Genomic DNA, 27,955 nt, shown 5'->3' on the forward strand with positions numbered 1-27,955 from the left:
GCACAAGGCCCTGCTGACCCCTGGGCTCAGCGGGTGTCACTGTGTGCACAAAGCCCTGCTGACCCCTGGGCTCAGCGGGTGTCACTGTGTGCACAAGGCCCTGCTGACCCCTGGACTCAGCGGGTGTCACTGTGTGCACAAGGCCCTGCTGACCCCTGGGCTCAGCGGGTGTCACTGTGTGCACAAGGCCCTGCTGACCCCTGGGCTCAGCGGGTGTCACTGTGTGCACAAGGCCCTGCTGACCCCTGGGCTCAGCGGGTGTCACTGTGTGCACAAGGCCCTGCTGACCCCTGGACTCAGTGGGTGTCACTGTGTGCACAAGGCCCTGCTGACCCCTGGGCTCAGTGGGTGTCACTGTGTGCACAAGGCCCTGCTGACCCCTGAACTCAGTGGGTGTCACTGTGTGCACAAGGCCCTGCTGACCCCTGAACTCAGTGGGTGTCACTGTGTGCACAAGGCCCTGCTGACCCCTGGGCTCAGCGGGTGTCACTCACGCCACACTCTGACGTGCAGATCAGGAGGACAATGTGTGCTGTCTGGAGCTCCTGTATTGTGGCAACTTGTTTTTCTTTCTCCTTTTCTTCTACTTCTTCCTCAGTTTCCCCCTCCTCCTCTCCCCCTCCCCTTTCCTTTTGTTTTCTGCTTTGCTTTGTTGAACTGGATTCACATAGCTCAGGCTGGCCTCAAACTCACTATGTTGCAAAGGCTGGCCTTGAATTCGGGATCCTCCTGGCTCTTCCTCTAGAGCAGCACTGCGTCCAGTCGCAGGAACTTTCTGAGTCTGCCTTTCCAGTCCTTACAGTTCTGGATGGAGACTGAGGGTTTTTGTGAGTACTCTGAGTTATGCCCCCTTGGTACCAGACAGCACTTCAGTGTGCCTGGAGGAAGAGCTAGAGACAGGAGGGTTCTCCTCCTTGTGCTGAGGTGGGTGTGTCTGACAGTGAAGGAGCCATGGGGCTGATGACTGTCACATTCCAGCTAGATGGAACAGAAGAACGCCTTACTAATGATGGGTACTGAGAACGGGAGATACCAAGGATGATGGTGATTACCCTCTCAGACACACTGGTTCTACAGCTGTTGAACAGATGCCACATGCAGAAGACATTGAGAAATGTGGGCTTGTCTCCCTCCTGAGCATCGTTCAGAGTGTCTCTCTCCCTGGCTCCAAACACATGACTTAAATGAGATTGGCTTCAGTCTTTGCATGATTAAAAGGGATTAAATTGAGATGAATATTGTGCTGATAAAATGTAGTTCCCTTTGGAAACTGCCCTCTTTCTCCAGCCCCTGGTTTCTTCCCATCCACAATGGTAACAGGCTCCTCAGCCACATGGGACTGACTACCCAGAAGTGCAGCTCAGGGTACCCACGGGGCATGCATGGTCACAAGCTTGAGAAGCAGGAAAATGGGGGTGATCCCTGAACCCCTTGACATAAGGGCCTTGAGGTGGACAGCATGTGGGCAGAGTATGAGAGAGATTGGCTTCCTACAGGGTAAATTAACTAGAGGTAAAGACAACCCTACCATGTCTCAACTCTCGAGGCTGCTGACAAAGTGGCAGGCGTGCCTTATATGGAACCTGACTACTCCCTGGACTAGGACTCACTAGTGTAAGACTGGATGAAAGGCCAGCGCCTGGTGCTTGTATGGGTGGATGTGACGTTCTGGGATCTAAGAATCCACATTAATGTGTTCCTTGACAAATTCTTGCTTCCTTCAATTCCCTGGATTAGTAAGTCTGCCAAGAAAAAATATATATATAAGATTATCGTTGTCAACTTTACACTGATTTAAAGACAAGGCCTATAAAAACAAACATTAACTCTGTGCACACATGTGCAAAGCCCCCAGAGTCTTTGATACATGTGCAGTTTCTGCAGTTCTTCCTGCTGCCTCATCACAGACAGAGCGAGCCTGCCGGACACCCGCTGCAGCCTGCTGGGAATGCTGCTTTTCAATACTCTCAGTATCTAACAAAACGGCAATGATGAGAAACCTGTGGGGTTCCGGGTCAAATGGAAAAACAAAGCTGTAGAGCAACCCGTGTACAGCAACACCCATGTGTTTCTTGTAACGAAACCATGGGAAGAAACGGCCAGACTGAGGAAGCAGCACTCCGAGATAGATCACACACACGAAATTTCTGTTACTTTACTTCATTCCATATTTCCTATAACTGAGCATATTGGTGTCATAATAAAAAGGTAACTATAAATACTAAAGCTAGATGGTGAGTTTCAGCATCCAGAATAATACTTCTCTTTGTGACAAGTTGTGAAAGATAGAACCGAAGCACAGACTCAGGTCTGTAGGTGACCCCTGGTCAGTTCCACTCAGCAGCAGCCCTAGGGAGACAAAGGATCTAAGTTCCATGAGACTTCAAGATGCCCCTTCTCTTACATCACAGAGATCATGTTTGGAGATGCCAACGTGGTAAGAAATACAGTGGCTCCCACAATGTCCATAAGTCCTAGGACTTATGAACGGGTCACCATACGTGACAACAGGGACTCTCAGAGTTCATTTGGCAATTTGAGAGGGTACTAATTTCCTGGGTTGCCCATAGGTGCCTAAGAGTAAAGGAGGGAGGAAGGACGGTCATTGTCCTTCCTGGATGGTGGTAATGAGGACCTCTGAAACCAGGCCTCTAGATAGTTTTCACATGGGTGTATCTTGTTTAAAAATGCTGCTCTTCATCCTCCCCAGAGAATAAATAGAGGAATCTCATAATCCAAGAGAAGCCCCCATGTCTTCTACTTTCATCTCTCAACAGACCTCCCTCTCTCCATATTGTCTTGCATCCCTCAAATGTGCAGTTTCCCCATCAAGAAGGTGGTCCAGCTGTTCAGACTGGCATTCTCTGTCACCCTCTATCCTCCTGTCTCCAACACTCTTGACCACGGTGTATCCACACAGCTCATGAGCTCTGGTCACTCCCAGCACGCGGCTCCAGACAAAGGAATGTGGCTTCACGAAGTGTTGTGCTCAGGGACAAAATGAAGAACGAATGGATAGGAGGACTTTACCTTGCTTGCAGGAGCCCAACCACAAGTGTGCTAGGTCCTATCCAGGTACTGTAGTGTCAAGGAAGAGTCTTAGCAAAAAACTTGTCACTCCCCGCAACACACACACACACACACACACACACACACACACACTTACTTTAGACTGATTGGAAGAATAAACGAAAAGCTTCAACTTTAAATAGCCAGGAAATCTGAAAGACACTTTCAAGTGATTGTGGCAACCAGATCTGACCTCATCTATAAAATCTAGCCATACTCAGGGGGGTCATTATTTAAGACAGGGAGCCATAGATCTCCCTTTTAAAACAGTCACCCTACAGAACAATCTGCCTGTTTCAATCACTGTTTCAAATGCCCAAAGGTGCAGAGGTTTTCGTGTTATGAATCGTCGCTAGTTGCTCCTTCAGGAACTAGGACACTCGCTCTGCTCACTGAACGTTCCCAGAACACTGCAGCCCTGGCTTTGGAGCCACTGACTTGAAATGAAACACAATTTCCCCTTTCTCAGGAACAAACAAAACAGGGCAAAACTTGGGGGTTTTCCCTGTCTCTGTCCATCCTCTTTCCCCAAACAAATTTTGCGTCTCCTTGGGCCAGACCCTGGCACTGTTTCAGTATTATTTTCTCGCCGAATGCAGAACTTGTTTGCTTTGTGGCAAGAAAGGGTATTTTCTTTTTCTCTCAGAGGAAAGAGCATAGCGAGGCCTCCTTGAATTTCTTTTCCTGAGCAGCTTCAGCTCAGTGTGGCCTCGGCCCATGGCGCGCCTCAACTGCTCAGCTGCCGGCACTGTGGTGGAGACTGCTGTGGGCACCATGCTGACACTGGAGTGTGCTCTGGGCCTTACAGGTAATGCTGTCGCCCTCTGGACCTTCTTTTACCGTCTCAAAGTGTGGAAGCCTTACGCGGTCTACCTGTTCAACCTGGTGGTGGCTGACATGCTGTTGATCACCTGTCTGCCATTCCTCGCTGTCTTCTATCTGAAGGGCAAGACCTGGGGACTCGGCCATGTGCCCTGCCAAATCCTGCTCTTCCTGCTGGCCTTCAGCCGTGGTGTGGGGGTGACCTTCCTGACCACAGTGGCTCTAGACCGATATCTGCGTGTGGTCCATCCTCGGCTCCGAGTCAACTTGCTATCTCCAAGGGCGGCCTGGGGCATCTCCAGTCTAGTATGGCTTCTCCTGGTTGCTCTCACTCCCCAAAACATGCTCATCCACAAGGCTACCCAGAATTCCACCAAGTGCCCCAGCTTCTACCCCATAGGAGAAACTGAGGCCAGCGCCATCTGGCAGGAGGTGCTCTTCTTCCTACAGCTCCTGCTTCCCTTCGGCCTCATCTTCTTCTGCAACACTGGACTCATCAGGACCCTCCAGGAGAGACTCCGGGAGTCTGACAAACAGCCCAGACTCCGGAGGGCCAGGGCACTGGTTGCCGTGGTGCTGGTGCTGTTTGGACTGTGCTTCCTGCCTAGTGTCCTGGCCCGAGTCCTGATGCATGTCTTTCGGGAATTTGAGAGCTGCCGCGTCCAGCTAGCCATAGTGCAGGCCTCCGATGTCGCCGGCAGCCTCACCTGCCTGCACAGTGCATTGAGCCCAGCCGTTTACTGCTTCTCCAACCAGGCCTTCACCCACTCGTACCGGAAGGTGCTCAGAAGCCTTCGAGGCTGGAGGAAGGCAGCAGAGCCAGCTAGCTCCAACCTCAGGGACTCCTATTCCTGATGACTCCTGAAATCCTCAGCTCCCCTTTCTTCTGGAACCACCTTGAATCTGAACAATAACCCGATAACCTCGGGGTCAGAAGAGAGAAAGTGCACTACAAGGATCCAGACATAGTCAACGCCGTGACACGTTTGGTTCACCCGAATCTCCCCCTGCGTCTGTCACACTGCGGAGTGGCAGATCACCCAGACAGACCCTGCCTCCTTTGCACAGTGACCGTCCTGATGGAGTTGCCAAGCTGAGAGGTTGAGCTCTTCTGCACATCCACACAGGAAGATTCCAATGGGCTCGGTGAGCGGAGGAGACTGCCTGTGTTGCCCCCAGCACCGTCTGGTCTCTTGGGTCATGCTCCCTTTCCACGCTTCCACTCTCTAGTGTGAAAAACTGCTTTCTTCTCACCCAGCGTGGAGCTCAGAACACTGGAAGCCAGCCACCGCTGCGGTTCTGAAGAGGTTGCAGGTCACGTTCTGCTTTTATAAAATTCCCCTTTGTTTTTATAGGTTGTACCGCGTGTCAGAGACAGTTAGCAACCTAGCTCCCTCACTGTAGGAGACACCTGGTAATTGCCTTAACATTGACCTTGAAGTGATAGCTTAACTTGAAATGTCTGCATTTATCTTAGTCCTGGGGAGAGGCACTTGCTTTCGAAATGGTGCTTGAAGCAAGTCCCCTGGGAAACCTAAGGGCTGGCAGACCACGGCATGGGACTGGTGTCACCTCAGTCCTAGAACACACAGGCCAGGGACAGCTGGTGAGCAGGAGGATTCATCTCTGTTTCCATGCTCATATCTAGAAAGGCAACTAAGAAAAAGGAATACCCACAATACTTATGGGGGCACCTGCCGCCTACCTGGGATGTTCTTACAATGGCCATGGCTCTTCACACAGGCATCCCACGGTGTACCCTCCTTGATGCCAGAGCTGGTGGCACTGGCAACACCATGTCCACTCATATGTTTCCTTGCCTGCTTGGTAGATTCCTTGTCAGGACCCACCTGAGACATTATGTGGAAGGATAGAAAAGCCCCATAGACCAGAGTGGCCTACCAGATTCAGTGTTCCCGGGGAATGAGGACTGTGCAGCAGTACTTCTGTTTTCCAGGATTTGTTTCCTCCTAAGAAAGCAGACTGTCACAGGCCTGAGACAGAACCGTGGCCTGACCAGGATGAGACTGAAGTCTGCTGGGTGGGTGTATTTGGTGCTGTGCCCACTTTCTTCCCTCTCAGCGGAGGAAAAGCACCTCCGCTCTCTCCTCCCCACCCTCATGCACCAGCAGTTGAAAGGGAGTTTGAAAGCCCTCCACTTAACACAAGCATTTTCTTTGAAATGTCGTTATTGCTGTCATAAGAGGAGTCCCAGCTCTCTCCTGCTCTTGGACTTTTGAGTCTGTGCCTGTGCTTATGACAGGCACACCGAATGTGATGGCATCCTCTGAACAGTCACTACTGTTATCCACAGTGGCAGGGGCTGTAGAACAGACCATCCCCACTCCTTGTGAAAGCTTTGCTGGTCAGCTGTGGGGAGGTCTGTCAGCTGTGGGGAGGTCCGGGACCTTAGCCCTCCCAGTCCTGGAAGCCCAAGACTTCCAACTTCCTGTCTTGGGCTCTGCTCTCGATCCAGTGGTGCTGCATCTGCCAACCTCTGCCTCTGCCCGGTTTGCCCGTCAGTGAGCTAGGCTGTCTTTGGGACATCCTCAATACAGCATCCCTGCCCTCAGGGCCCTATTTTATGCCCCTACGGCAGCCACATAGGAGGAAACCCTGGTGCCTCAGCCAAGTAAGGACACTCCAGCTCAGCTGGACCAGATGGGGCAGGGCCCAACATTGGCAAGCCCCCTACCTTAAATCTATTCACGTGTAGCCCAGGCTGAGCATGGCTGGTTTGACAGCTAAGGGAGATCTTGTGGAGACAGTGTCTTGCTCCATCTCTTAGCTCTGTGACCTGGGATACGATACCTAACTGCTTTTGTCTGTCCCCATCTTCAAAATAAGGAAAATAGCATCTACAAGGAACCTTTGTAGGGATTAAACAACACTCAAAATCCGTTATACAGAGCTAGTCATGTCGCAATCATTCCACAGACATGAATTTGATCTTCACTTACTTCTGTTTTCCTGGATGACTTCCCCACCCAGTCTGTGGGCCTTGGGGACGTTGTTTTTCAACTGCGTGTCCTCATCCAGCATCGGTGCTCAGTAATGGGAGCCTTGTAAAGTTCATTCAAACCAAAGGCTCTCCATTTCCTTTGTCTGGGTAATCATACTCTATAATGGTCCTGTCCAGGGTTGGGACAGCTGTCTCTGAGGACATCCTGCTGGGTCACAGATGCATTTGTTGTGGAAGGCTAGCACCTTTCAGACTAGCCTCCCCACAAACTTTCTGAGTGAGGAATGACCCAAGAGGAAAGCAGGGGCAGTCATAAACAACAGGTCTCGGGGCCTTAGCTGTGACTGGTGACAGTGGCGGTGTCTGCTTTTGGTCTCAGGGGCAGGACCACAGTCGCTCCTTGAGCTGGCAGCTCTCCACTCTGCTGGATTCTTGAATTTCTGGGAAGAGCACAATGTCAGCACCAGAGCTGTTTATGGCTTCTGTTGATCTTGCCGTGTCTCTGAGTCCCTGGACTCCAGCCAGACCTGCACATTTTGACATCTTCTTAGAATATTCCCAGTTCCTGCTGGCCTCTGGCCTCAGTCAGGGACATTACTTTCGTGGAAAGTCACCTGGACAACATCTCCATCTACTAACGGGCGCGGCAGGGTCTCACCCCGCCCCCCACATCGACTCTGCTCTTACCCCATGTGTTTCTCTTGCAGCCAGAGCATCTCACTCATTCTTCACCCCTAATGCTTTGCTCAGAGCACACAGAGGCCACTTCATGGACAGGAAAAAAGAAGCAGCGGTGAACAGATCAGCCCTGTAACAAAGAAGCTCAATTGTTTAGCAGATTGGGTTTTGTTTGTTTTCAAATGTATCTTGAAAGTCTGACTCCAGAGGCAAACTGAAAATGATCTCTGAACACCTTTAGGAAAATGTTGATAGGAATGAAAACGATATAATGCTGTTAGCAGAAAGCTTCCCTCAGAATGCACGTGCTCACTTGTGCCGGTAATCTCATTAACACTGACCTATGGGTGTGTCTGTGGGGATTGTCTTGATAATTGGTGTGGAAGACCCAGCCCACTGTGGGCAGCATTATCCCCTAGGCAGGAGGCTGAAAAGTCCTGAGTCATTCATTTCAAAGCCAAATGATGATGAGCAGTGCAGAGCAGACTGAGGGACCAAAATGCAGGGATGGTAGAGCCTTTGAGCTTGGATGAGGACCGTGGATACATTATGTGGCCCTCAGAGGCTTCATCTGTTAAAGTTCCTGTCATTGCATGTCATTTTCACCATGACTGTGTCAATGCAGAGCATGGCATCGCCTTTCTTCCCCTGAGCCTTTTCCTCCTGTAAACAGAAACTCGTGCTCTGTAAACCCTGGTGCCTCAGCCAAGTAAGGACACTCCAGCTCAGCTGGACCCTGGTGACCCACGGCCACCCTTCCTTACTGGTCCCTGAGCCACATTCTCCTCTCTGTGTCCTCACCCAGCTCTCTAGGTGCTTCCCACAAATGGAGAACTACAGTCTGTCATGAAGGGAACACTTTACTTGGTGTGGTATCCACAGAGCTCACCTGTGAGGTGGCATATATCAGTCTCCTTTTCAAAAATAAATAATATTTTGTGTGTCTGTTCCTGCACCCACTGATTGACTCTTGGGCCCCTCCTCCCTTTTGGCTGTTGTGAGCCTTTTTGTATGAAAATAGGTGTGTAGATGCCCTTGTAGACCCTGCTTACAGGTAGGAGTGGGATTTCCGTGTCCCATGGTGATTCCTTTTTGAATGTTCTGTTGCCCCAGGAGCTGTTTCACTTATACATTCTCAGCAAAGCTGTACAGGGATTCCAGCTCCTCACCAGCCATTACGGAGCAGCTGTAGAAGACAGGAGGTGGGCTTTCTTCCTGGGAGTCTGAAAATGCTTCCTATGAAGTCTTAGCAGAAACTCTCAGAGCCAGCTGTCGACACTTGTGGGTAACAGTGAATTTTTCATTTACTTGGGTTCCCTTTCTGTTGTCTTAGTCAATCTGGGCTGACAGAGCAAAGCGTCCATGCCTGAGGAGGCAGAGCCTGATGGCTCACAGTTCTGGAGAACACCCAGATTGAGACACTGGCAGATCAGGGTTGCTGAAGGTTGCTCTCTGCTCTAGAGATGGCAACTTGAAGCGGTATTTTCTTGTGGCTGGAGGAGCCTAGGAGCATCCATGAGCCTTGAGTGTAAGGGTGTTGTTGCTGTGGAATAATCCTCTTGTACACTGTAAAGATTTGTCACTCAAATTGTTTTAATAAAATGCTGATTGGCCAGTAGCCAGGCAGGAATTGTAGGCAGGACAACCAAACTAGGGGAATGATGAGAAGGGCAGAGTCAGGAAAGACATAAGCCAGCTGCCAGGCAAGCAGGACATATAGAAAGTGAGGTAACAAGCCATGAGCCATGTGGCAAAGCATAAATAGAATATGGGTTAATTTAAGCGTAAGAGTTAGCTAGAAACAAGCCTGAGCTACTGGCCAAGCATTTATAAGTAGTATTAAGTCTCTGAGTCAATTATTTGGGAAGCAGCTGCCAGGTATTTGGGAGCAAGCAGTCAGGATGAGAAATGTCCAGTTACACATTGCCCTGGTTAGTTTTAACTTTCAACTTGATACAAGTTGGAATCACCTGGGAAGAAACCCTTAATGAAAAATTATCTGGATCAGATTGGCCTATGGACATGCCTGTGGGGATTATCTTGATTATTAATTGATGTAGGAAGACCCAGCCCACTGTGGGCAGCACCATTCCCTGGGCAGGAGGGTCTGAATGGTATAAAAATAAAGAAAGCTAGCTGAGAGCTAGCAAGGAAGTGAGATCCATGTATTTATTCTCACTTTTGTAGCTGGAAGTTTTCTTGTGTCCCACTCAGTCCTGCAGCCACTCAGGCCCAAGTAAACACACAGAGGCTTATATCAATTACAAACTGCATGGCCTATGGCTCAAGTTTCTTGCTAGCTAGCTCTTATATCTTAAATTAACCCATTTCTATTAATCTATAAGTGGCCACATGGCCATGGCTTACTGGTATTTTCACTTCTTGATTCTCCTGCCAGCAGCTCACAGTGTCTCCTTCCTCGCCTTTCTCCTCCCACTATCTCTCTTGGATTTTCCCGCCTGGCTCCATCCCGCCCTGCCATAGGCCAATGCAGCTTTGTTTATCAACCACTCAGAGCAACACATATTCACAGCGTACAGAAAGACATCCCACAGCACACTTTGCTTTTGACTGTGGATGTAATGCTTTAAATCACTGCCTCAGCTTCCCCACTGAACTGGATCATAACCTGGACTTATCAGTCAAATCCAACCTTTCTTCCCTAACTAGCTTCTTGTCCGAGTGTTTTCCACAGCGTTAGAAGTAAAACTAGAGCAGGCACTGACCTCATGCAACTCTTGGGGCTGGTTAACAGGTTCCTTCCTCATTTGCTCTCCTTTCTCACAGTACCAGAGGCTCCATTTACAACCACTATCTGGGTCTCACCCTGACGTCCCACAGGGTGACATTTATGTCCCCCCCCCCCAGGACAGACTGTGGGTATCTGTGGCTTGAGTCCTATTTAGCTCTATGATAGGAGTGATTCTGGACTCCACGGTCCTGCTAGGACTCACGGGCCCTTTACAACAAGTGTTAAGGTATGATAGCAAACTCTAGCAAGCCAGCTAGGAGTCACACAGGACCTGTCCTCTCCTTTATTTCTCACAGTCTCCTCTCTCAGTCAGGACCTGAGGAGTCCAGCCATCTCTACCTGAGGATCTAGTAGAGTGCTGGTGGGTTGGTCTGTTACCAGTGTGGGGTTTTTTTTTTTTTTTCAGTTCATTTTAGTCCATAGGAAACATCCTTCCTGGATATTCTGAGATCCTACCTCTTTGTGTGAGTCTTTGAGAGCCACTGAAGAGGCTTAAAGGTCCAAAGCAATGTGTCCTTGGGAGTCTGTGTTCTGGACTGCAACCAAAGGCCAGCCTTCCACTCTGTCTTCCCTAGAGAGAGTGTTACACTGTCCTCAAGAGCACTAGGAGGGCTGGGGTATGGCTCAGTAAAGAAGGGCTGGCCCAGGATGTGCCAGGTTCTGGATAAGGTTCCCAATACCACAAACCCTTTGTCCGCGACTTTTTAAAGTGATTCTGTAGCCCTTAATGTGTGAAGTCGATGATATTCGTCAGGGTTTGTCCTCAGGGACTTTGGGTGAGCTCACTGAGTCATTGTCCTGGACCCCACTCTCCACTGCCAGAGGTGCCACCAAGCAAGAACACCCTGAAGAGAACAAAGGCACCCAGAAGATGACACATTGGACCCTGTTTGACCCACCATGATTCTGAGACTGAGATCTCCCTCCCCCAGTAGAATAATGGAGGGTAGGGTGAACAGTACACACCATAGCCCAAGGGACCATGTAGTGTAGTGATGGTAGATCAAACCCTGTGAAAGGGAGGTGCTCTTGCCCAGCCGGCCACCACTGCCTGCTCACCACTGGCAGTGCATAGATCCTCATAGCTCTATAGAGGTTCAGTGATTTTGCATCTCACACAGCTGTGGGATTTTCCTCTGTCCCTGCATGACCTGGACCAGCAGGTCCTTCTTCAGTGCCAGGGTCCTAAGTGGGAGGACTAGGAGATTAGAAGGTAAGTTGGAAAAGTTTGGGATCCGGACATCTTGCATAAGCTTATTTTATGTCAAGCAGGCTTATTGAGAACTGTAGCATCTTACACACTGTTTCCTGGGGATAAAGGGGACAATGTCAGTGGAGAGCCACCACCTATACATAAATGCTTAGTCACCAAGGGTAGGTTTGAGGTTTCAAAAGCCCCAGTCAGGCCTACGGCCACTTTTTCTTCCTGCTGCCTTCGGGTCCAGATATAGGGCTCTCAGCTACTTCTCCAGCACCATGTCTGCCTGCATCCTGCCATGATGACTGCCATGATGGTAATGGACTAAACTCTGAAACTATAAGCAAGCCCCAATTAAATGCTTTGTGTGTGTGTGTGTGTGTGTGTGTGTGTGTGTGTGTGTGTATGTGTGTGTGTGTGTGTAAGAGTTGCCTTGGTCATGGTGTCTCTTCATAGCAATAGAACACTGACTAAGACAGAGTATATGCTTATTTCATTTAACATTGAATACATGGATTGATTTCCTTCTGGCATCCCAGGTTTTTGATAAGAACCTAATTACCTTCTGGGAAATTATGAGAACCAGCCTCGTGGGTGGTAGTAAACTGCTAGATTATATTTTATAAGCAGACCTTTCTAAGTATGTTAAGCTGTGGCATCATCTTGGGCTCATCAGTCAGAATTCAAAAAGGTGCCGTGGTGAGTGCAGACGTGAGGAGGCACAGCAGACGTTCAAACCAGAAACCCAAGGACGTCACAGCTTCCTACAGGCTCTGATTTCTAAAAGCCTAACACCGGTCTCCATGGCCCACCTGAGCCAGAACCTTTGCGTCCTGCCCAGCCATGCAGGGCAGGTCCTGCTATGACCTCACGAGGAGTGTTTGTGACAGTTCCAGTCAGCAGATGTTATGCTGTGGCCCGACCTGGATTTCTTTGGGTGACTTGAGAGGAGCTGTGGAGTGGTGCCCTGTGAGACTTTATTGTATCTAGTGAGGTTGTGGGTGATCCTCTGGGTTTGGTTGCTTAGTTTGTGTGTGTGCTTGTGCGTCCTTATGTGTAAGTGTGTGTATAGGTGTGTTTGTGCAAGTGTGTACTTGTTTATTTGCTATTACATGTGACCGCATGTATAGGTGTGTACCTGTGTGTAAGTGTGGGGTTGGTTGTCTGCACATGTGTGTTCCACTAGAGGCCAGCACCCAATCCCAGGTGCCGCACTTCAGATGCGCTGCCCACTCTCTTTGAAGCAGAGCCACTCGTTGGCCTGGAGCTCACTGGGCAGGCCAGGCTGGCCATGGCCCCAGGGATCTCCCCAGCGGGAGAGTGAAACTGGTGCTGTCTGGATTTTTATCACTGCTTCTGATGTTTGGTTTGGCTTTGTTTCTAACACGGATTCTCGGGCAGAATTCAGAAGGTTGTCCTAGGATCGTGCCCTCCTGTAGTGCCTGCTGGTGGTGTCTGCCTCCCCCGACTTCTTACTTACTTGCTCTTAGATTTTAGGGATGTATTTAATATATTTAATGGTTGTATTTGGAGGCTTTCTGTGTTTTAGTTTTAATGCTTTCTGTTTTTCATTTGTTTGTCTCTTTTTCTTTCCTTTAATCTTTTCTCTTTAAAAAAAAATTATTAGCCAGGTGAGTTCCAGGGCAGTTGGGGCTACACAGAAGCCCTGTCATGAACCCTTCCCCCCTAAAAAAAAAACCCAAACAAAATAAAACAATCAATTATTTACCACAAGAACGTTCTTGATCCATGGAATTCACACCCATTTGGCTTTTAGCCAGTTTTAGTTTTCAGATTTTTATTTTTGTTTGTTGGTTTGGTTTTTAGTTTTCTGGTTTCAGTTTATTTATCTTTGTCTCTGTTTTTGTTTTTGGTTTTGAGGTTATCTTGTATTTTATTTTTTGATTTGGTGTTTTGGCTCGGGGTGTTTGGAGTTTGGGTTTTTAGATTTTGTTTATTTTATATTTTTTACTTGTTTCATCCCTCTTTTTCCTTTTCTTATTTCCTTTCAGATTTGTTTCTTTTTCATCTATCTTTCAGTTAGGACTCCAGCATTCAAGCTGTGGCCCTTCTGACGCACTGGACTGTGAGCTGAGGTTTTGCTTTGGGTTTTGACTTCTGTTTCTGCGGTTTGGTTTCCTAGTTTTGAGTTAGGGCTTTGGTTTTTTATTTTGCTTTTTATTTTCATTTTGATTTTTTTTTCAATTTTAGTTTTTTTCAATTTTAAATTTTCATTTCTTATTTCATTGTACTCTCCTTTATTCCTTTTTCTTTGACATAGTTCCCGCAGATATACCACCTACGACCTCTAATCAGCCTGACGGAGAGATAGCAGGGCTCAAGCCTGTGCCCATCATCTTTGGTGAAGAGATATTCACCAGTCAATACACTGTCCTGAGGAAATCAGGTCAGGGCGCCAATGCCAAGGTGATGCTAGCCCAGCACCGTCTCACAGATGTTCGAGTAGCCGTGAAAGTGCTGGAGAGGGAGGTGCTGTGGTACCAACTATTTCAGAAGTGGGCATTCTGATGACCGTCAGCTACCCAAACATTGTTTCTCTCGTTCAAGTCATTGAAACAGAAAAGAATATCTGTCTCATCATGGAGGTGGCTGAGGGAGAATGGCTGTCTCGTCATGGCTCTGAGGCTGGATGCTCGCAGGAGAATGCGGTCCTAGAACTATTTCACCAAATCATAGGTGCTGTGGGCTATTGCCATGACCACGGCATAGTCCACAGAGATCTGAAACCTGATAATATCATTGTAGACAGCTCCAGAAAAGTGAACATCATGAACTTTGGTTTGGGACCAAGGCCTGGGAAATAGCTTGATAGGCCTGGAGGGGCATTCCATTTTGGTGCCCCTGAATTCTTCCTAGGTGTGCCATATGATATCCCCAAAACAGACATGGATCTTGGGAGTCCTCTTGTTTTTCATGGTAGCAGGGACACCCCCACTGCAGCACCCACCTTCTCAGAGCCTTGGAAGCAGGTGGTGCCAGGGAGGAATGAGGTCCCTAATCAGCTTTCCAAAGAACTACAGGGCCTAGTCAGACACTTACTGTCAACGCCAGCCAGAGGCCAACAGCTAAAGAACTACAGGGCCTAATCAGACACTTACTGTCAACGCCAGCCAGAGGCCAACAGCTAAAGAACTACAGGGCCTAATCAGACACTTACTGTCAACCCCAGCCAGAGGCCAATAGCTAAAGAGATCGAAAGGTACTCATGGCTAAGACATGAGGGTACATCAACTCACAAGAAACAATCCCAAGCCTCCTGGACCCTGCAATCATGGCAGCCATGGAAAACATTGGCTTTAACGTCCAAGATATAAGAGATGCCTTATGGCACAGGAAATTCGACAAGACAGTGGCATCACACTGCTCACCACAGCACCAAACACACCAGGAACATGGCTGCTCAACACACTCCAAGCCAGGGACACAGCGGTGACACATTTCACCTCCCTCACAGATCCTGACACTTTCCCTTTGCCCCTGAGGAGGAGGGCCGGTGAACCTGCCCTTCAATCTTCAACAAAAACCCAGAGGCTAGAGATCGTCCCACAGGCCGGACAAAGGGGTGACAGAAGCGTCACGGAGCAGGACAATCCTCTCTGCTTCTACTTGTGGTGTACTCTTGCCACAGCTCACCTGTGCGACATAAGTGCTCCCCATATTTATTCACCAGCAGCCAGGGGAACACAGAAAATGCCACATTATTCGAGGAGAAGCCCCTCCCCCGTGAACCAGACCATAGTGAAGTCCCAGACAATACAGTGAATGGAAGTCACGGCCAAGGAGGACTGGGAAATGTCTACTAAAGCTTTGTTGCTGCCGGCCATCACAGAAGAAACCTCATGGGTGGCAGAACAGAGTGTCTCCCCAGAAATGAGGGGACAAAGTGAACGTCATAGGGAATTCAGGTGTGTGGCCCAGGTCCATTCCCGTGTTCAGTTGTGTCTCGTCAATTGACAGATCATAATCATGAGCATTTCCAGGGTAAAGTGTGTGGCAGGCTAGATCGAGACACCGTGGGATAGTTAGGTCATGTCCATCAACACTGTACGGTTGAAGTCCACGAGGCCCTTTCCTCTGCATCCTTGCATCGTATGTGGCCTGGCAGAGGACGGAGACTTCTGTGATCCCAAAGTCACGGTGTTAGGACAGTCTTTGTCTGGACACCGAGAGCTGTAGGATGGAACCATGAAAGAACCTTAGATGCTTTGTGCCCCTCGTCCTGCCCAGAGGCCTGGTTCAGCCAGGAGGCAGGTAGAAAATCGGATAGGCTTCCAGTAGGGGGCAGTGCAGTCACTAGGAACACCTGTCACAGGGAACTCCAGAGAGCAGGATAGAGGGGACCTCACATCAGCAACAGAAAAAAAGACCCCAGCAGCCAGGAATTCGGGGTGAAAAAGCCTGAGTCAGGCAGTGGGGTCCCCTGTCCTTTTCCGCTTCCTCACAACACTGAGGGAAGGGAACAGAGCAGTGACCCTGAGTAAATTCTCCCCAGTTCCCTCCTGCCTGGACTGAGTCTACCAGGTTGATCTCAGTCCGTGGGCGAGGCTTTGCCCTGGAGGAGGTGGGAATGGGGGGTGGGCTGGGGGGAAGGTGAGGGGGGCCGGAGGGGGGAGAACAAGGGAATCCGTGGCTGATATGTAGAACTGAATTGTATTGCAAAATAAAAATAAAAATTAAAAAAAAATTCTCCCCAGTTCTAACCAGCTTTTTCTCTCCCCGGGTTTGACAGGCCTTCTTCTGATTGGTTCCTATTCCACACGCCCAACCAATCAGGGTCCGACTAAGAGTATACACACACACACACACACACACACACACACACACACACACACACACACACACCACATCTCAGTTTGCCGGATCTGGCTCTCAGTGGGCTACAGCCTCTGTCTCTCAGGTCCCCGGGCTTCAGAGAAGTACTGAAGAGGCCCTTCAGACCTGAAAAGAGAGCATCTAAGACTCAAAGCTCCCACTGTAAGATGGAAGGATGCTGGTCCCTGCCTCAGCCTCCGAGACTCACTCCGGCTTTGGAGACTGACCCCCTTTCCTGCCCATCCCTGCCCTGTGAGCCTCGCTGCTGCTGAGATCTGCTCTTCACAGGAGATGCTCGCAGTCTCAAGCCTGCTGTGACACTTGGACCTCTCGTTTGGACCTCTCTCGGTCAGCATTCCGCGGCAGCCGAGGGTCTCAGAGTTTGCACTTCCACGTTTGAGTTTCTGCTCTCTTTTCTGAGTTGGTACCTACTGCTCTGCAATAAAACTCCGTTTGTTCACCTCCCCTGTCCACCCACGCCATTCTTGGAGAGAAGGAAGGACAAGAACTCAAAATAAGTAGACTGGATTGTCTCCCGGTCAGTAGGGTTCTAGTCTGCGAGATCCCAGTCTGTGTGGACCGCAGGTATACAGACACCAGTGAGTGGAGACTCTCATTTGGAGAGACACGGGTTGGCAAGGATTCCAACCAGTAGGGACTCCATTCAGAGGCGATTCCAGTCAGATTCTAACCAACAGCGATCCAAGTCGCTGGCAGTCTAGTCAGTGCAGACTTCAATCAGTCAATATGCCTGTCAGCAAGATTCCGCTGGGAACTCCAGTCAGCAGGTGTCAGAGGAGGAGATGCTAGTCAGAACGGACCCGGTCACCTGGGAACCTCCTCAGCAGGGATCCCTCAGAAACACTGGCCTTTCACAGGATCCCTTCCCAGTCTAGACCTGAAAGTCCTTCCAGAAGCTACTGGAGATGGAAGCCCATCTGTCCATGTGGGGTCCTGGCAGACTTCTCTTCTTGGGGCTCTTCCCTGCCTGGTTTTTCTGAGTTTTACAGAAAAGAGAGCGGCACCACATGGTTCCTCTTCAATGTGATTCTCACGAATCTTGGAAGAAAACTCAGGCTTATGGAAGACGTTCTCCTTTGCATGTTCCTCACACAGACGCAGGGCCGTCACCATTTCAGGGATGGGTTGTCACAGCAGGTGCTGGCAGTTAAAAGTCTGAGGATAAGTGACCCCAAGGACCTTTCAAGGTTCCATCCAACAGCACCACAAAAAGTGCTTCCTAAGGGACCGGGCCCTGCACTGTCTGCAGGGAAGAAATGCACACCCAAGTAAGAAATTCCAAGGAAGATCCAGGGGGACGCCAAGGGCCATCTATTTGCTGCCATTTCTGTAGAGACATTCCCAGTAAGTAGCCCGATGAAGCTGAGAGGTCACTGGTCCACGCTGCTAGCTGGGTTCCTTACACAATGTGTTTACAATCTCTTCCCACTGTGACATTCTCTTTAGATCCAGAGGGATCCATCTAAGGCCTGGCACAACCATGCTTCTTTCAGTCAGCTGGACTGTCAGAGGAGTGGTAGGCACTGATCCTGACGTCTGAGATGGGAAAGAGAGAGAAGGTCAGAAGCCCCATGGGAGAGAAGAGGTTCTGCTGAGACAGGCCTTCCCAGGACACGTGCACCACATGTACCCACTCTGCATATCGGAACAGAGACCCACCCTGCCTATGTCACTGCCTTGGGGAGCCCCATCTCACAGAGACTGAAGATCCAAGTCAGTGTAGAAGGCCCAGATCTACACCACCCCTGCCCAGGCCTTGTGTGACCTTGGGCATCTGAGCAGTCTGGTTCCTTCATGGGTCCATGGCCTCACACCAGTTCCTTCATTACACATGTAAGCCCAGGGCATAAAGCAAAGAGGGCTGCTGACAGCTTGGACCACGGACAGACTGACCACATGGATGGAGAACACGGTGAAATCCATTGAACTCAGTTGAGGCTTTGTGTCATGCTTGGCAGCTTCCTGTGCTTAGGACTGTGGCAAACAGAACTCTGTGCTGGGAACACATGTTGGAAAAAGCTGCTCCCCTCACTGAAGCCAGCAAAACAAGAGGCAGTTGGCATTTATAACCATGTCGCTTTCCTGAGACCCTTCAAGATACAAATCCATAAACGAATGAATGCATCTATGCGGTCAGAGTCCTTATGACCTGATCACCCCCTTGAAGGCCCCAGCTCTGTACATGGCTGCTTCAGCAACCAAGCCTTCAACAAGAGACCAAGGATACTGGGGATCCAAGTTATCACTCCTCTGCCAGCTGCCGCAGGCTCCCATCCATCTCACATGCAAACAGGATTTGTACATCTCCAAGGGATCTGCGGTCTGAACAGTGCCAGCTTTGCCTGAAAGTCCTTGTCCATAGGCTCCCCTGAGACTCAGTGCAAACTCTTAGCTAAAGAGCTCAACGGATGTCACACTCCCAGAGCGAGGACCAGAGGTCAGCAAGGAGGACCAAAGCCAGTCACTGAGTCCTGCAGCACCATGTCCATCATCCAGGGCACTTGGAGGTGTGACTCGTACGCAGTGAGCTGGGGTAGCCCTGCCTGTGGTCTGGAACAGCTGCAGCCCACATGGACACCCTCGTGGATTGACTGTGCTCACTGCCCATGGCTTCCCTCCAAGTAAGTTCCACACCTGCCACCTGTGACTTCCTGGTCCCCACTGTAGCTGGGCCTCAGCCTCACACACTTCCCTTTGGCAGTTGTTTGCAGGGATTCTGGTGTGTGTTCAGGTGGGCTCGTATGCATGTGTGCATGTGTGTGCAGGGCAGGGTTTGATTTCAAGAGTCTTCTATCCCTCTTACTCTTAGTTTAAGACTTCTTTATTGTGAAAATTTAGTTGTGTGTAAGTATTCACATGTGTACATATGGGAGTAGGGGTGGGCATGCGAGTGTGTGTGTGTGTGTGTGTGTGTGTGTGTGTGTGTGTGTGTGTGTGTGTGTAGTCAGAGTTTTAAGTCAGGTGTCTTCCTTGATCACTCCTCCATTAGTTTTTGATAAAGGGTCTCTCACTAAGCCTGTGCTCACTGAAGAGGTAAGACTAGCTAGACAATGAGTTCCAGAATCTTCCTGCCTCCCTTCCCTCATCCTGTGACTATAGGCATACCCCACCATGCCTGGATTATTATTTTTACAGGAGTGCTGGGGATCCAAACTCGGGTCCTCATGCCTACGTGACAAGTTCCTTGTTGACATTGCTATATCTCTACACCCATGACCCCATGTCTTAGTCACTGTTCTACTGCTGTGGAGAGACACCACGACCAAGGCAGCTATTGTAAAGGAAACATTTAGTTGGGTGCTGGCTTACAGTTTCAGAGGCTTAGCTCATTATCATCATGGCAGGGAGTATGGTGGCAGGTATGGCGCAGGAGAAGTAGTTGAGAGCTACATCCTGACCCACAGGCAGCAGGTAGAGAGAGACACTGGACCAGGCATGAGTTTTCAAAACCTCAAAGCCCACCCCCAGTGACACACTTCCTCTAACACCTGTCTATGCTTCTAAGCGTGTCAAAGAGTTCCACTCCCTCATGACTAAGCATCCAAATATATGAGCCAATGGAGGCCACTCTTATTCAAACCACCACACCCCGATATCTTATAGTGTCTTTGGCTGCAAACCAGCAATGCATGGATGATGTCAGTTTGCTGCCATGGATGCAAACTGCGCTGCCTGAGCCTGGGAGATCTTAGCTACCGTGGCTTTGGGTTCTCGGACAGATGACCGCAGCAGAAATGAATCCCAGAGAGACAATTCCCCTGGGTGGTCCATTCAAACAGCCCTCCCTCTACCACCTTCCTATATATTACCCCTCCTCCTTGCATCTGATGGGTGGATTCTTGTTGATTCCTGAGGTGTCTTCAAGCCTCTTTCTGTTGTCTGGATGCAACCCCTCTGGTCTCTTTTTCAATGGGGTGCAAATGTAAAGCCCACCATACAAAAATAAGTGGAATAGTCTGGAAGAGTCCTGAAAGACAGAATCAATCACCAAATAGCCTTAGGTTATCATTGAAAACTCATTAAGGAGAAGCATTAACTTCTAGAATAACATCTACCTTTAGGTGGAGACACAAGAATCAGAAGTTCAAGGTCAGCCTATATAGTGAAAGACAACCACAAAACCAAGAAACAAGCCTCCTCCCAAACCTCCCTAAAGTACCTGTGAAGCAGGCATTTTAAAGGAGGCAGCTAAACCTCCTAATGAAGAATAACCAGTGTTAACTGGGTTTCTACCAAGCCAACCACACTCTGATCATCTCAACACCTTCACCTGTGCAGGTCTATGGTGGATTTATGATTCTCAGCTTCTCCCAGTATGGACCATCAGAGCACAGACTCCGTGTTCAGCTCAGAACCCAGGACCAGCGGTTGCCTGTCCAGGCTATAGAAGGAACCAGAGGCAAATGCGGCCTGCAGTGCCCCCTGGGGGCCGTCTTTGGTGCAGGGCCCTTCTTCTGAGAGAGCTATCAAAGGGAACAGGCTGGGAAGGCTCTAATTACCTGCAGGTCAGAGCAGGCAAGTGTTGCGGTCGTGGACTTACCGCCCTCTAGTGTCAGATTGTAACAACTGCAAACAGATAGAACTTGCACAAGGCATGGTTGCTGAGTTCCAAGAAAGAGATCTCCTTGGGGATAAGGTCCCCCATTTTCCTGGAACAGGGAGGGGCACATGGAGTGAGTCATGCCCTGAATTAGGGGATGGGGTGGGGTAGGAGGTGCCTTCCTGATGCTGATTTCTCAGAAGCCAAGCGGCCTGATTTGGGCAGCCTGTCCTGACCTCCAGCCACACCTATGGTGAACAGCAGCAGTTGAGGCTCCGATATGGCCAGGGGAGACCCACCCATGTGAAGTTAGCTTTGTCCCTGTTCCATGTGGCAACCAGGGGAAGTTCTGTTTGAAAATGGGTTTACGGACGATTTGTGTTTGGGGGCTGGGGCTGTTCTGAGGACAAAATGTAATGTCTTATCATCGTTTCTTCTTTTTGAGACAAACTCTCACTGTGTAGCCCAGGCTGACTTGAAAGGCAAGGTCCTCTGCAGGCACACATCACCAAGCCCAGCACTGCCGGCATGGTTCCTGAGAGGTCAGAGATCAAACCTGGTGAATACCCGGTGAGTGTTCCTGTCTGGTACCAAGGACTTTATGGCTTTGGGATTCTTGGGAGGTTTTCTAGATTTCAGCGGCAATGTCCTCAAACTGGGCTAGAGTTATATCATCAGTACAGTTCAAACATTTTTAGATTTGGGTGAGGAGTCCAATTTTGATCTCAACTGAGTGAATGTAAACATTCTTTTCTTCTGAGGACACACTTACCTTTACAGTTGAAATTCAGGACTGAAAAGCAAATCCTGCTGGACCTGGTTTCTAGGTCCTGAGTTTTAAACACTAACATGGAGTGTGGCAGCCTGTGGGATTTGTCCAGTCAGCCAAGGCCAGGGTTTCCAACTCTACCAGCAACCCCACACTCTGGGGCAGAACACAGGAGGACCAGGTGGTGTGACAGATGCGACCCATTCCCAGCTGACAATATGGCCGAGCTGAACCTGGTGCTGTGATGAGGCGACCCTTGTCTAAGCTTATGTGGCATGAAAAGAACTTATGGAAGATGATTTCTGCCTGGTCTGTTTATCTGACATCTTTTCCCACCAGAGCAGAGTGACAGACATCCACACTGGACAGATGTCATATGTATTTTTTTAGTTCTATATTTTTGCAGTTCTATCTTGAGGTAAGGCCTTGTTGTGTTGCCCAGGCTGGCCTCCAACTCTTGAGGTGATCCTCCTGCCTCAGGCTCACAGTTGCTGGGACCACAGGCGGGTGCCACTGTGCTCGGCTCCCTTATTTTTGTTTTAGGTCCTGGTTTCTAGCCATGAAGGGGTCGAGTAGATAGGAGGATAAAGGTGATGAGTCAGTTGGTTGTTGAAAGAGCAGGGCCAGGACCTGGTTTGTGCTCTGGATCCTCAGCTGCCCAGTACATGCTCTGCATTTTACCTGTTATTGTTTCTTCCTCTGCAGGCTAACAGGCACCTATTTCTTGAGAGTTAGGACCACATTTATGACCGAGCAGACAGCGCTCTCAGGTCAGGTGACTTTTGCATCATGTGACCCGGAAGAGCCTCTCCCAGTGCGGGTCTCTGGCTGTGGCTGCCAAGTGTTGTCTGGTCTGCTTTGCAGGTGAGATTTATTCATCCTACCTGGAAGGTCATGGCCTGAACTACTAGAATCCCTGGTTCCTGAATTCAGGTGACTCATGAATCCCAGAGTAAGGTGGGCCACTCTGAGACTTACTTCCAACAGAGCTGATGATGCCCTGTGGACCCTTTTTAGGGCAGACAATTGCCTGACCTTTGCAAAAAATGATCTCCAGAGCCAAGTATGCAGAGGGCCATTTGCGATCCTTTGGAGACAGATGCTGCTTAGATGCAGCTGAGCTCAGGAGGGCAGTTGTCTTGACAAAAATAGCACAAGATACAGTAACATCCCAGCACACGCCCCGCGTTCTCCCAGGCTCACAGATCCTCAGAGGACACTCAGCATTTGGGATTTCCAGAGCCGCTTGCTGTGTGTGTGTGTGTGTGTGTGTGTGTGTGTGTGTGTGTGTGTGTGTGTGTACAAGTCTCTGGGCCTCTTGCACTTTGCTGTCACAGCTATTTCGGTTCTTGGCTAACTCTCCAGGGCCATCTGTGGAGTGGACAGTGTGGGGCATTGACTTGTCTCTCTCTAGGCAAGGGCAGGTGAGTTCTCCGTCCAGTGTTTTTACAGATACGGCTCACTTTGGTGGTAATTATGGGTGGGTTTGCTTACAGCCCTTCTTGAAGGATTGATGTTTCCTGAGCTAGAAATCCCTAGCTATGACTTAGGTCCACCTGGCTAGTCTCAATCACCCCATAAGGCTTAGGACCCTCAGGGCTGCTGAGCATAGGGGGTTCACACTGTTAGCTGTGTGGTCTCTTCCTGGGGGGTTCTGGGACTTTGTTAGCATCGTCAGGACTGGCAGGCTCACTTGGTGGCTTGCAAGTGAGGCAAAGGCCGAAAAAACTGCAGTTCTTCACATTCCTGATTCCTCCAACCAAGAAAACACAGAGGCACAGGACTGGAAGCAGACCCAGACTCAGTGGGACTCAGCAAGGACTGCCCCTGTCAACATCAACATCACTAGAACCCATCTATATGGCAGGTTGGGAGACAAAGAGGAGGTACGGTGCAGACTGGACTAGGGGACCAGATGCTCTTTTCACATCTTTCATGGTATCTTGTGAGCACACCCTGAGGGGCAGCGGCTGGTTCTTGTGCCTCTATTGTGGGCCTGAAATCCCTTCAGTGGACCCTGGTGCTCCTGCCTGCTCAGAGCTCCAACAGGGTCAGGAGGATCTGCTCTGCAGTGGGGCGGCCTGGCACATGGGCTTTTATCCTGGCCAAGCAGACACCCGAGTCTGTATGGTACATGCAGGACACAGTGCAGGGGGGTGAGCAGGGGGGTGAGCAGGGGGCATTCACGTGCTGCCATTGACACAAACTGCTTGGGAATTTACCAAACACGGAGTTAGGCTGAAGAGTCAAAGACCAACAGCGTAGGGTCATTTTACACCTAATTTAAGAAAGGGAGGAAGGACCTATGAGGTCAGGTGACAAAGCAACTCTTGGTCATCTGCTTTAACTCCTCACTGCTCCCAGCTCAACATAGGAAAGCACATCTCACACACTCAGATTACACACATTTAAATGCATATGTATATAAATGTGCTAGCACACCTGAATATACATGCACACTCACTTGCACTTATGCAAATATGCCTCCAATTCATACCTCTCTACACATGCACAAACATATATGTACATAATGCTCCAATGTATGCACATATTCTTAGACGTTCATGTCTCTCTCTCTCTCACACACACACACACACACACACACACACACACACACACACACACACTCACAATTCTGAAAGTGTAGTAGATGGTATTCTGACCCACTTCCCCATGAGGTGTACATATACAAATGCACACAGACATGTACACACAGGGCTCTCAAGTGGATACATGCATGCTACTCCAACTTCCCAATGCAGGTGCACACACATAAATATGCAAGACTCTTAGGGGAAGGGATAGACTTCTGTACCACCTCCCCATGAGGTTCAGTGGCAGCAGAGGTTCACGGCGACCTGGAGTCTGTGGAAGAGACGGAGGAACGAGGGGTGGGTCCCTGAACTGTTATTAGTAGCAACATAGAAAGTGCAAAGGTTCTTGTTATTCCAGAAAAATATTACACTTCATAAAATCCATGTTTATTCAAAAAATCTCATGGGAAAGTCTGGAAAGCATAATAAATATCTGTACAGTGGCCGCCCGTCCCAAACACAGACAGAAAGTGTGAACATGGAGTGAATTGTAAACGTAACTGCTGAGCATGTAAATGCAGTGCGCCATGGGGGCAGGGTGGACAGGTGTGTGTCACCTGCACGGATGAGCCATGCTGGCTTCGCCTTCCACCTTTCCCGGCCACACAGGGACCACAGAGTCCTTTCCACTCCAGGGGTCTCACAGTCTTGCAGGTGGTGAAGGGTGGCAAAACACGCCAGAGAGAATGAAGAGTCACAGCATGTATCTCCTGTGCTTGAGAGAATCAGTACAACGCAGGGAAAATCCCAAAGGGCATCTTAAGGAAGAACACCATTTACAAACAATACTGCCAACATTAGATAGCTATCCTCACTTAAAAAGCCAAACAATATCCCCAAATCAGGGCACACGGGGAGTTTAAAATCACACGACTGTAGGACAGCGGATGCTCACGGCTTACCCGCCATTGATTTCGGGGTAGAATCTGACAAGCCCCCCACTCCTCTTCCGTGGGGCACTCATCATGTTCTCATCCCAATCAGGACAGGAGCTGCCAAAAGTGACCACTGGGTATGGGTATGGGAGGCCTGGGATGTAGGCTGGGGTTTCCCAGGACAAATTCTGTAGCTTCTAAAACCCAAACAGGTGGTGAGAATGGGCTGCGGGGGAGCCTCAGTCACTCGTGTAGAGAACAGAGGACCTTTCATCTCGTTGGGTAAGGGTTCACTGGAGAGGCAAGGGAAACGCTCAGGACGCTGGGGTTACATGCCACAGCCGCCTGCTGCTGCACTTTAAAGAACAGGGATTAAAATAATCCTGCCACATGCTGACTACCGAAGATTTCAAGTATCATGTACTGGGTGAGGGTGGGAATGTCGAGGTATTTCACTCTCAACAGAGCAGGGCTGAACCAGCATTCTCTACAGACATGTGACATGCTTCACAGACACTTCAAAAATAGTTTGGTATGATGGCCTCCGCCACCCCATTTTTGAGAGTGTAAGGCAGATAAGCTGACATTACCAAAAAGAGGTGATGAGGCCATGTGACCAATGGGGATGCTTCTGTGTTCTCCTGTTCTTTCTTTTCATTGAAGCTCATAGATTTGAAGCTGCAAACAAACCCAGTCCAAGGGCTGTTGGCATCTGGCATATGATCTGTGCCAGAAGGGCCCTCAGAGGATTCTGGGGGTTCTGTTCATTTCTAAGAGGACAGAGTCTGTCATTGAGACTACCCACTATTCTTTTCCTCTAGATTTAGATCAAGAAATGAGGCTGGGCAGTGGTGGCACACGCCTTTAATCCCAGCACTCGGGAGGCAGAGCCAGGCGGATCTCTGTGAGTTCGAGGCCAGCCTGGGCTACCAAGTGAGTTCCAGGAAAGGCGCAAAGCTACACAGAGAAACCCTGTCTCGAAAAACCAAAAAAAAAAAAAAAAAAGAAATGGAAGGACCCAGACCTCAAAAATTAGGGAAGTGCATTGGGCAGGGCATTTTCCATTGAGAAAATACGAGACCTTCCCTCGGGACACTGTGAAAACGGCACACAGTCACAGTCTGTTCCCATTCTTTGTATTTTATAATTCTCCAACAAAACAGCGTCCAGTGGAACAATTCAAGCTTGTGAAATCAGTTTACATTTTGAGGTCTGAAATAATTAGACCGAGAAAAGGAATTACGTTCCGTATGTTCCACTGGGGGCAGGTGCTGGGTCCTAGAGCTAAGTGAGGTACAGAGGGGCTACGGCCCAGTGCAAGCTTGCTGGGACCAACAGGTGTTCCTACACCTCCCGGGCAGAAGGGCTGCCCCTCGGACTGGCAGTTTCTGAGCCACAGTGGAGTGTCCCCTGATCTGAGCCCACTATGGGGGTATCCTTGGCACACCCCATCCCCCAGAGAGAGCGGAGGACACACAAGTGCCTCTTCCAGGGTCAGGCTGAGTGGAGCATGCCATGCAGAAAGGGTCTCACTCTATTATTCTGCACAAAGAGTGCACAGACAGCCCGCTCCATGTCACCACTGCTCCCCACACAGACCACACCCTGAAAACACTGTTGGTGAGGTGTGATTTTGAGACAGGTCTACACAACAGAAACACAAAATGCAACACAGAACCATGGCTTCCACGAAGTGCATCACTCCTGTCGACGGCCTGTCCTGGCGCCTCTTGCCTCCCCGAGGCCAAGGGTCTCAGGTGTCTCTCCTGTCCTCAGCCGGGCTAAGGAAGAGCCGGGGGAAGAAATGAAGTTCCATTTCTTCAGTTTCTCTGTGCACCAGGAAAGCCGAGAGTGAACACACCACCACCTCCTCAGGAAACGCATGCAGAGCCGCCAGCGTAAGCGGCCATGGCGGAGCCCCACACTCTCCAGGGTCCTCAGGGCCAGAGCGCTAGAGTGCAGCAGTACACATAGCAGGTGCTGGCTCTGCCTGGCAGCTTCCTGGGGCTCTTCTCTCAACCACCATGAATCAGGCTCTCAAACAGACTCGGCCATCTTGACTCTTGGGCTGGGAGCTTTCATCCCGACGAGTCAGTGACAGAGTCAGGGAGAGGCCACCAGCATCTCATTTGTGAACCAGAGGATGGAGAGGGACACTCTTTGGGTGAGTTTGGACAGACCGGGCATTTAAGCTGGATGCCATCCCACAGTCACTGGTTAGATCAGAACATCCAGGAGCATCCTGCTCTTCCAGAGCGGTTCTGCGGTCCCCTGGCAGGGACCCTGAACTGACACTCTTAATGTGACGGTAGAACGCCTTTGTGAGAGGCTGACCACTTAACTGACTTCAGAATGGTAAAAGTGCTCTGCTTTGAACATAAGCCATGGTATGAAAAGACCTAGAGCCCTGAGCGAGCCCAGGCAGGCTCCAGCAGGGTGCTATGAGGTGACAGGTTCATTTGGTTTCACTCAGGAGAAAAGGAGAGCGGGCAGCGAGGTCGGCGCAGCAAGGCTCAGACATCCTGGGCAGGACCCTCTCCAGGGCTGCAAAGGAAACAGAGGCAGCCAAGGCCAGAGCCATTTTTGTGCTGGACTCGTGGGCACTCAAGTGCCCATGAACAGGACCTGCATCTAGTGTCTGGGGGCCTGAGAGGATGTTGGGCAGGGAGGCTGAGGCTGGAGGGCAGGCTTGGCTGGCCACTACAACCTGGTAGATGTGAGTCTCTTCATCCCTCTGCGTTGGGCCAAGCTAGACGATAGCACAGGCTCCAGCCTTGGTGCCTGTGGGGTCCTGTTCAGAGCGAAGTAGGTGGCTGCCATGGCACCCTGTGAGAGGAAGGAA

The 27,955-nt window shown here is 49.9% G+C and overlaps 2 protein-coding genes across 7 annotated transcripts in view; one reads left to right on the forward strand and one right to left on the reverse strand.

Annotated features, from left to right (window-relative positions):
* Nucleotides 1-416: 416 nt before the first annotated feature.
* On the forward strand, nucleotides 417-16,068 carry Gpr31 (G protein-coupled receptor 31). Its single transcript, XM_052750786.1, has one exon. The coding sequence runs from the start codon at nucleotides 3,787-3,789 to the stop codon at nucleotides 4,744-4,746; it is 960 nt and encodes a 319-aa protein (XP_052606746.1). The 5' UTR covers nucleotides 417-3,786; the 3' UTR covers nucleotides 4,747-16,068.
* An 8,535-nt stretch (nucleotides 16,069-24,603) lies between these two features.
* Rps6ka2 (ribosomal protein S6 kinase A2) overlaps nucleotides 24,604-27,955 on the reverse strand; it is a 263,912-nt gene continuing 260,560 nt past the window's right edge. For all 6 annotated transcript variants that reach the window (XM_052750789.1, XM_052750791.1, XM_052750792.1 and 3 more), the window contains one exon: nucleotides 24,604-27,939. In XM_052750789.1, the coding sequence (XP_052606749.1) occupies nucleotides 27,814-27,939 (126 nt within the window). In that variant the 3' untranslated portion in view covers nucleotides 24,604-27,813. The remainder of the gene's footprint in view (nucleotides 27,940-27,955) is intronic.

This window comes from Peromyscus californicus, unplaced genomic scaffold (genome assembly GCF_007827085.1).
Source record: "Peromyscus californicus insignis strain IS unplaced genomic scaffold, ASM782708v3 Scaffold_22__1_contigs__length_63687245, whole genome shotgun sequence".
NCBI classification, from domain to species: domain Eukaryota; kingdom Metazoa; phylum Chordata; class Mammalia; order Rodentia; family Cricetidae; genus Peromyscus; species Peromyscus californicus.

What these genes read in the sequence shown, in the direction of transcription:
- Gpr31 (XM_052750786.1), top strand. Translation starts at nt 3,787, where the DNA reads ATGGCGCGCCTCAACTGCTCAGCTGCCGGCACTGTGGTGGAGACTGCT.